Below are 10549 nucleotides of genomic sequence, written 5' to 3'. Positions count from 1 at the left end.
TGTTGTTGTACCTCATAAATCTGCGGAACGATCATAATATTATGATTATCTATTAAGAAAAAGAAGTAATTAGCATTGTTATCAAACACTGTTCTTTTCTCTATGAAAATATTCAGTACGCTTGCTGAGCACTTTCATATCACACATTCCTCTCTTTTGACATCTAAGATATTGCCAATTTCAGAATAGCGCGCCGTTTCAGTGTTTGCATCATACACATTTAGTCGCTGACTGATATCGATTTTCTTATCGTGAGTGGCCAATTTTGTAACCGTCATTTACATAAACCCCGCCCAAGACGCGGGCAAAGTTAAACTGAAAAGTCTGTGATAAATGATTTATGGTTTTTAAAATGGATGATATTACAGTTTTTAGCCGTATCTCAGACTCATTTTCAAAACCTTTCACGTACACTCGGACCGATTACATTATGTCTGTAAAACTGAACTTCATTAACGTCGCATTCTCCCGATCATTTCACGTATACATTAGAACTCTTTTTAGCTCACCTGAGCAATGCTCAGGTGAGTTTTTCTGATCGCTCGATGTCCGGCGTCTGTCGTCCGTCGTCTGTCGTCTGTCGTCTGTCGTCTGTCAACATTTAGCTTGTGTATGCGATAGAGGCTGTATTTTTCAATTGATCTTCATGAATTTTGGTCAGAATGATTGCCTTGATGAAATCTAGGCCGAGTTCGAAAATGGGTCATCTCGGGTCAAAAACTAGGTCACTAGGTCAAATCAAAGAAAAACCTTGTGTATGCGATAGAGGCTGTATTTTTCAATTGATCTTCATGAATTTTGGTCAGAATGATTTCCTTGATGAAATCTAGGCCGAGTTTGAAAATGGGTCATCTCGGGTCAAAAACTAGGTCACTAGGTCAAATCAAAGAAAAACCTTGTGTATGCGATAGAGGCGGTATTTTTCAATTGATCTTTATGAATTTTGGTCAGAATGATTACCTTGATGAAATCTAGGCCGAGTTCGAAAATGGGTCATCTGGGGTCAAAAACTAGGTCACTAGGTCATATCACGTAAAAACCTTGTGTATGCAATAGAGGCTGTATTTTTCAATTGATCTTCATGAATTTTGGTCAGAATGATTACCTTGATGAAATTTAGACCAAGTTCGAAAATGGGTCATCTGGGGTCAAAAACTAGGTCACTAGGTCAAATCAAAGAAAAACCTTGTGTATGCAATAGAGGCTGTATTTTTCAACTGATCTTCATGAAGTTTAGCCAGAATGATTACCTTGATAAAATCTAGGCCGAGTTCAAAAATGGGTCATCTGGGGTCAAAAACTAGGTCACTAGGTCAAATCGAAGAAAAACATTGTGTATGCAATAGAGGATGTATTTTTCAATTGATCTTCATGAAATTTGGTCAGAGTGATTGCCTTGATGAAATCTAGGTCGATTTTGAATATGGGTTATCTGAGGTCAAGAACTAGGTCACTAGGTCAAATCAAAGAAAAACCTTGTGTATGCGATAGAGGCTGTATTTTTCAATTGATCTTCATGAATTTTGGTCAGAATGATTTCCTTGATGAAATCTAGGCCGAGTTTGAAAATGGGTCATCTTGGGTCAAAAACTAGGTCACTAGGTCAAATCAAAGAAAAACCTTGTGTATGCAATAGAGGCGGTATTTTTCAATTGATCTTTATGAATTTTGGTCAGAATGATTACCTTGATGAAATCTAGGCCGAGATCGAAAATGGGTCATCTGGGATCAAAAACTAGGTCACTAGGTCATATCATGTAAAAACCTTGTGTATGCAATAGAGGCTGTATTTTTCAATTGATCTTCATGAATTTTGGTCAGAATGATTACCTTGATGAAATTTAGACCAAGTTCGAAAATGGGTCATCTGGGGTCAAAAACTAGGTCACTAGGTCAAATCAAAGAAAAACCTTGTGTATGCAATAGAGGCTGTATTTTTCAACTGATCTTCATGAAATTTAGCCAGAATGATTACCTTGATAAAATCTAGGCCGAGTTCAAAAATGGGTCATCTGGGGTCAAAAACTAGGTCACTAGGTCAAATCGAAGAAAAACATTGTGTATGCAATAAAGGATGTATTTTTCAATTGATCTTCATGAAATTTGGTCAGAGTGATTGCCTTGATGAAATCTAGGTCGATTTTGAATATGGGTTATCTGAGGTCAAAAACTAGGTCACTAGGTCAAATTAAAGAAAAATCTTGTGTATGCGATAGAGACTGTTTTTTTCAATTGATTTTTATGAAATTTGGTCAGGTTGATTGCCTTAATGAAATCTAGGTCGAATTTGAATATGGGTCATCTGAGGTCAAAAACTAGGTCACTTGGTCAAATCAAAGAAAAAACTTCTGTATGTGATAGAGGCTGTATTTTTCAGTTGATCTTCATGAATTTTGGTCAGAATGATTGCCTTGATAAAATCTAGGTCGAGTTTGAACATGGGTCATCTAGGGTCAAAAACTAGGTCATATCTAAGAAAATGCTTGTTTTATCGCAAGAGACCAATTTTTTGGTCCAATCTTAATGAAAATTGGTCAGAATATTTGTTTCCATGAAATCACTAGGTCAAACGTGTTTTACACTGTTATGGAGTGTTTCTTAGGTGAGCGACCTAGGGCCATCTTGGCCCTCTTGTTTTTTTTGCCTGTCAACAATGTACATCGATTTCCTTGTGACAAGTCGATAAAAAATGATGTGTATTTTTATTGCTTGGTCAGGGATCTAAGTTTACAACAGTAAATCATAGCCTGATGGGCATCACTTTTCACATTAAAATTATATATTTAGTTTAAACATAAATACCCTGTTTACATACATTACTCAAGTTATAAAGGTAATAGCTCTAAGCATTTCTGTGGTAATCCAGCAATATGCGATTCTGAAGACATGCTTGAATTAACTGGATTTTTTTCTTCTTTTTTTTTGAACATGTATTTAGGTCCTACTTATCAACGATTAAACTTCCGGTCATGTAGCCGTTGTACATAAAGTTAAAAACCTTAAGTGCTGAGCTCCTTCATTTGGCTTTAATAGCAAATTGAAACTTGATTCGGGATTCATGACTACGTAGGTCTCCTTGCCAAGAAACTTGCTCACGACGGAAACTTATTTTCTTGGGTTTAACGCCAGATTTCAACAGTTCTCCTTTGATGTTGGGTGATTAGTTTACTTAATTAAGCATCGCTCCTGGGAAGAACCAGTACTAGACTCTCGTCTCCGTAAGAAACTGCAAACTTTCTCACATAAAGAAATATGGTCGGTAGGAAAGCTCGAACCCGTGCCCCCACCCCAGTCAGTGAGAGGTTACAGTGAATTCAAGACAACGACTAACCACTCGACTACGGGAGCAGTCAAACGATGGATGGGTACTACAATCCGGATTCTAGAAATGACACAGCATGCAGAAGTCGACATATAACTCTCAAGTTGATTAAGGGCGGTGGAATCGACTGACAGCTTAGTTTTATCTCTACTTTTTTTTTTTCGTTTGACTTAAGTTTTCATGACATCGCATACCACATGTCTTCTGCATTCAGTAATAATTTGACGGATTTCTATGAAATAATGTATATTTTTTCATATTTAAAACCTTTCCAATGAAATTCTAATCGATGTCGATCCTTTGCTTTGGTATTTTACAGATTATGTCGTAAATACAAAATAGATTCCATAAAACTTACGTGTCTCAAGACTTTTTGATTTAAAACTGCGATAGTAAAATTGCACCTCTATGTTCACAGCGTTTGTAAAAGGCGATCTTGCTACTTTGCCTGTCACAAATACTAGTTTTTAACTATCGTACCATCTGACCATGATATGCATTTAATCTGAATGACAACTGCTTTTGTTTGTTTAAAATCATAACTTTAATTTTCATATCGTAAGCCTGTCTGACTTCGACATTACTCGGCGTCAAACTTGGAAAGATCGAAATAAACAGCATCAAGGCAAACTAAATTAACCCACTTGAAACCTGGAAGAATGGATATGAATCAGACTCAGATGGAGGTATAATTATAGTGACCACATCACTTTGTATTTTTTACCGACAATCAGATTACATCGCATCGTAGGAAAGGAAATGCTTATTAGTTTTTTTTGAAAATTGGCTGCGTGTTTATCTGCACCATTTAGTAATTTTTGAAGCAAAAATGAAAATAAAATAAAAATGCTAAGACTGCACTCGATTTAATCGGTCGCACTCAGCGCACGTTGCGCTCTTTACAGAATCGTCCGATACACATGTGTAGAAGAAAGGACTTAGTGCTATAATATAACAGTGACCTGAAAGCATGTTCAATAGAGTGACCTGTCATAATTGACGCGCTAAAATAGCAATCAACATGACATGTAAACTGGACAATAAAGCTTTTTATTACAAAATCTAGTGCATGATCTTAGGTTTCTTTTCTCTGTGTAACAAGAACGAAATGCAACAAGCTGCGCTCTAACCCTTAACCTGCTAAATTTCTAGAATAAATTTGTCCATCTCATCTTTCAGTTTGGACAGTACCATTAACTGTTAAAAGGGGCACTTACAAAAAGATACTGGCTGAATGGCGAACAGTGCAGACCATGATCAGACTGCAAGGACGTGCAGGCTGATCTTGGTCTGCACTGGTCGCAAAGGCAGAAGCACTTGCCACAATCAGGCTAAAACAGTTGAAACAGAAGACAGGCATTATACAAATAAAATCTGAAAAGTAAATCCCTCGGAAGCACCGAAAACAATGCAAACAGTGAAAATTGCAGACTCGGTTTGATTGAGTCTGTTCATGAGCAGTAATGGAAAATGCAACACTACCCACGCCCCCTAGCACCGGCTTAAGCAGTATTCAATTTTCAAATCTAAATGAGTTGAAATCAATGATCCCGAAGGACCAGAAAATATAACAACACTGAGATGAAGTCGGGGCGACTTTTTAAGGCCGCCACACAGCACTTAACACCCGCTGTTGTGAAGTAAATAAAATCTGAAAAGTAGATCTCTCGGAAGCACCGAAAACAATGCAAACAGTGAAAATTGCAGACTCGGTTTGATTGAGTCTGTTCATGAGCAGTAATGGAACATGTACAAGGTATTACCAGACGTTCACGATTCTAGGGACAAAACTTTCAGTTATATTTTGACAAGATACTGCATGTAGTTTTAAATAAATATTGCCGAGTTTGTTTTCTCACAGTTGAAAGCAAAATGGGTATACGAACCTTATAGTTCAATGTGGAAGACAACATCGATAATAAGCGGTATTTTCCGCGTTTCAAAAAATAAATCCATGACCAACATCCGTGGATATAATACGAAGATTAGATACATCGATTCAAAATAAATACATGAAACCAGCTGTGTTGTTTTTCGTCGAGAGCTGCTTATAAATACAAATTATAAACATCAATGTCCATCTTTAGACAGTTCAGACCTATAATGTAAATAGTTTTACGTGTATATGCTGCGTATGTGTACATGCACATGTATGATTATGCAGGATTATCCTGAAATAAACTCCCGTAATATTTCACTTTTGTAACTAACACTTTACGAGGTTGTATCCAAGGTGATCAGTTATAACAGATGACGTATTTTGGACTTCGTAATGAAATATAGCTGATCCCCCAGCTTTATGAAAACATTGTAAGATGGCTGAGTCCTCACAATACTGAATTATTCTAAAACCGTCGTGTAGATCTGGCACATGCTCTACTGCGAGCTTATACCCTTCGTAATTTCCAGCGAGTTCAATATTTATTCTGAGTCCACGCCAGTTCTTCCCTTCCGGCATCATAAGATCAAGGTGCCATTCGCCTTTTCCATTTCTAGAGACGATACAAGTATTCTGTCTTTGTCAACGGCTTGCACGCATTTTGGATTGTATCGAGTTTGCAAATATTTGTACTCTGTCAGACCATTCTTTTCTATTTTCATAAGGGTCAGTTTATTTGTGTTCCTGTGGCAAACTACCAAATTTTTATTGAAAAAAGTTTGAATTTCCAGGTATGAAGTCAATATTATTTTCTGTCACGATACTTTTATTTCTGACCATTATTATTCGTGAATTATTGTAATCAGACAAGATAAGCCTTTTGTCCAGAAGGCACACGATACCACCAAACCAAGGAGTCTGGCCGTCTGATAGTTCCACTTCAAAATTTTCACAATACGACACATTAAGGTCAAGATTTGGCGTATGTTCTGTGGATGAATATGATTCAAAGTATGATGCATCTAAATCTGAATAATTGCTGGTAGTTTCTGAATCATAAGATAACATCGAAAGCAGTGCTCCATGGCTGGCTTTACTTTCTACCGTTCTGTCAACCATTCTTGGTACATATGGCAGTATTCCATGGCTGGCTTTACTTTCTACCGTTCTGTCACCCATTCTTCGTACATCTCGCAGTATTCCATGGCTGGCTTTACTTTCGACCATTCTGTCATCCATTCTTGGTACATATGGCAGTATTCCATGGCTGGCTTTACTTTCTATCGTTCTGTAACCCATTCTTGATACATCTGGCAGTATTCCATGGCTGGCTTTACTTTCTATCGTTCTGTCGCCAAATCTTGGTTTATCTTTGTTCTTCGCAACAATCTCCGTTGGTTTAACAGCAATGCCACTTTTGAAATTTTGTTTTAATTGATCTGTGCTGATGTCCGCAATTTCTAATGCAACATTCTCTACATTGTAGAAGAGAAACGGATTTTGTTCTATCGTGTGAACAATGTCAGACATTTCACAGGTAATATTCTGTCTTAAGCAGTGTCGTTTCGTTTGTTCTTTTTCACTCTGAAAGTCTTCACACTGTCCAAAAATCGATTTAACCCATCGGAAAACATCGGCTGGAGATCCATTTTCAATAACATTTTTAAACAAAATCTCACTTTCTCTCATCCCCTTTTCAAGATTCCCTAGATTCTGTAATGCCTTTTCACATTTACATGTATTAGCCAGAAGATCAGCAGAAACAGACTGTAAAATACTGTTTGACTGACGATCAAATGCCTGAAGCATTTTTGAACGAATATTTTCAATTTCTTTTTTCAGACCTTTTAAGCTGTTACTTGTACAGTCTTTAGCTTTTTTAACTTCAGTTACGGCACTCGCGGCTGTATTGGCTGTTTTTAAACATGTGTCGCTGACTATCTCCGTGAAACGAGTTGTAAGAAAGGACTTTCCAGCAGTATCTATTTCGATTACTTTTGCACAATTCTTGTGGCTCTCTGATTTAAGCAAGCACAAACTGCACAATAACGTTCCATGATCACCGCAATAGAACTCTGTCTGCTTATTCGGGTGTTGTGAACACATCTGAAAGTTTTCTAAATCGCAAGTTATTTTCCATGAATTCTGCCCCACAGACTGAACCAAAAGATGGGTTTTCGTTGCTTTAAAAGATTTATGACATTCTACACAAACTTTACATAATGGTTCCCTGCAAGTTTTACAATACTTTATTGCTGTCAATGAAATACCACGGGATTCGCATGGTGCACACACAAGAATTGTGTTTGTTGCCATTATGGGTTTAAAATTGATATCTCGGCTTTACAGGGTAATCTGAAATTAAAGGTAAATTAGATCCAAATTTCGTATTTGAAAACATAAACAATTATTTCGTATAATTTCTGTTAATATGAAATTAACTGTACAATGTACTATGCATTAGGTTTAAAATAGTATATACTGTTTACATAGGTAAACACATTATAAATGTGTACTACAACAAGAGCTGTCATAGGACATCAAGGCTCGACTATTCAACAACCTTGTCAATTGAATGAATACGAAAGTGGAAAAAGGGCATAATTTTGTAAAAATGAGGAGCAGGCTTATGGAACCTGCACAGTGCTTATCAGCTCATGACAGTGGACACGTGTGTGAAGTTTCTGTCCAGTCACATTAGTGGGTACTGAGATACCAGCTTACATATAAGAATTTAACCAAAAACGGCTAAGTTGTAAAAGGGGCATAATTTTGAAAAAAAATGCAAAGTAGAGTTACTGAACCTTTGCACTGCAAGTTTATGTGTATTAACAGTACAAGTACTATGCATTAGGTTTAAAATAGTATATACTGTTTTACATTATTCATACTGTTCTTTACATTTTACATGGATGTTTTTAGGTATGCTTTACATTTTTACATCAATGTTTAGGCTTTACAGTTGGCGTTTGAAATATGACTTCTTCTCGGCGATATATGACCATTTTGTGTCGATTCGCCGTAAAACCCAACTCACTCACTCACTTTACATAGGTTAACACAGTATAAATGTGTACTACAACAAGAGCTGTTATAGGACAGCAATTCTTGACTATTCAATATCCTTGTCGATTGAATGAATACAAAAGTCGAAAAAGGGGCGTAATTTTGTAAAAATGGGAAACAGGCTTATGGGACCTGCACAGTGCATGTCAGATTATGACAGTGAACAAGTGTGTGAAGTTTCAATCCATTCATTAGTGGGTACTGAGATACTAGCTTACCTACAAAACCTTTACCAAATATTTCTTAGTAGAAAAAGGGGCATAGCTTTGTAAAAAAGCAAAATAGAGTTATGGAACCTGTGCAGTGTAAGTCAGTTTATCACAGTGAACAAGTGTGTGAAGTTTCAATGCATTATCATTAGTGGTTATTGAGATACCAGCTTACATATAAAAACTTAACCAAATCGGGACGCCGACGCGCGGGTGAGTCCAATAGCTCTACTATTCTTTGAATACAGGCTGTTTCGTAACACTCTGCTGTTACTACATGGAATTTTATTATAAATATAGCTCTGTATGCAAACTTAATTTATATATCTAGTAAAGTTAAGTACATTTGCTTAAGATTTTATACATTTTAATTAAATATCTAAAGATAAAACATTTTAGTGAAAAATGGCCGTTGGATATCTATATGAGTAGACATACACTGTGATATAGAATTAACACTTGTACAATTGCAGGATTCTTGTGTGAGACTGATATTCAAAAAGACAGTTTCCATTTATAACGTAAGACGTCGATTACAACTGTAATTGTCGTTTAGTTTGGTCGCGATATCACTTTTACCAAGACAATAAATTCTAATATTGACATATCTGCAGTCACAATATTATGACGTCACATTGTTACCGCGGACGTCATTACTTATGGTCAAATGTGTAATAACTCCGCTTACCGGTCAATACGACTTTTGTCATTAATCATGTTTAAGTCAATGGAAAGGACATAGATTTAAGAATAACATTAATTATAAGGTATCATAAAATGATTTCAAATTATCACAAAACATAATAATGGATATAGATTTATCTAAGAACGACTTAAGATATCCTAAATTCAATGTAAGAATATCTCACATTCGTGTCTTGAAATCTGAAAATACATTTCATGCTATCAATTTTTAATTTTTATTTGTAGTTCTTTCTAGTCGAACAATTGATTTGAAAAACACATATGGACCTGAAGCAGTGCTGTACTCAAAACAGACGACATAACATTGTGACATCGTACACAATTCAAAAACGAAACACTAGAAACAATATACCCACCTCTACAAATGTTCGATTTGATTAATCGTTTCTTTAGTAACCTTCGAGCTGTTGGGTGTAATAATAAGGTATGAAAAGCAATAATTGTACAAAATAAGCCAACCATTATTGACGGTCAATTCTGTACTTATTTTCCATTTTTGTAATGATATCTTCAATTGAGTCTGTTATGAAAAAAGACTCATATACTGATATCATGAAATAGAAGTTAAGATATCATTAATTAAATCATGATATCATGAAATAAATTTGCACTTAGGCATCAAAACCATTAAATCGTAAATGTTGACGTGGAGGTACTGCCTATGAAATAAGTTATCTATTATATTTTATGTTCGTGTCATTTCATACAAAAAAAGAGAGAATCGAATAACACATATTATACACTGAACTAGCGTTTTGAAGAATAGATTTAGTTGAAATTAAAGTTTATTATTGCCTAAAAGTTTGTAAACATCGTTTACTTACTGTTTGAAATTTAATCCCATTAGTCCGGGAAAAATGTCCTTTTATGAAATTTCATAACATGTATATCCTTGCAAAAAATTAGGTATAATTCAGAAATAAATTATATACTGCTTACAAACCTTTAAATAATGCTTTAAGAAGACAATAAGACCAATGATATTTAAAACCGAAATCTTAAACTACATTGAGAAATCATGAATGTGTCGCAAGCGGTATAAAGAATATTAAATTTTGTATTTACCGTTTATGTAAATCGAAGAGATATAATAAGCATTGTGTAAGGTGTATTATATTACTTGAAATAACGTAAAAACCATAAACTATTTCAATCTCTTTTTCTATAATCTTTAGATGTTGATGCAATTAAATATAAAATCCTAAAAAGAAATGCCGCTCAAACACTGAACATAATGTGATGTTTAAAGTGTAGTTTGGTCACATTATGAACACTAGAACATAATATTTGCTTCCAAACCGTCTTAATTAAAAATTCTAAATTTTGCAAGTTTGGGAAACATGCATGTTAAAAACATTTTTGTTGGTG

General features: G+C 35.4%; 1 protein-coding gene across 2 annotated transcripts; it reads right to left on the bottom strand.

Moving 5' to 3' along the window:
• Positions 1-5331: 5331 nt before the first annotated feature.
• Positions 5332-10206, bottom strand: LOC123548076 (uncharacterized). 2 transcript variants are annotated; one of them, XM_053551604.1, is made up of 2 exons: positions 10125-10206; positions 5332-7556 (listed from the first exon to the last, which is right to left on the bottom strand). In XM_053551604.1, exon 2 carries the CDS (start codon positions 7515-7517, stop codon positions 5967-5969), a length of 1551 nt encoding a protein of 516 aa, XP_053407579.1. In that variant the 5' UTR covers positions 7518-7556; positions 10125-10206; the 3' UTR covers positions 5332-5966. The 2 variants fall into 2 exon arrangements, with proteins under 2 accessions (XP_053407579.1, XP_045191247.2); XM_045335312.2 differs by having other exon boundaries at positions 10006-10161.
• Between the last annotated feature and the right edge of the window lie 343 nt (positions 10207-10549).

This window comes from Mercenaria mercenaria, chromosome 9 (genome assembly GCF_021730395.1).
Source record: "Mercenaria mercenaria strain notata chromosome 9, MADL_Memer_1, whole genome shotgun sequence".
Taxonomy (NCBI): domain Eukaryota; kingdom Metazoa; phylum Mollusca; class Bivalvia; order Venerida; family Veneridae; genus Mercenaria; species Mercenaria mercenaria.
The sequence above is the reverse complement of the archived record's forward strand: the minus strand, read 5'-3'. Positions and strand labels throughout refer to the sequence as shown.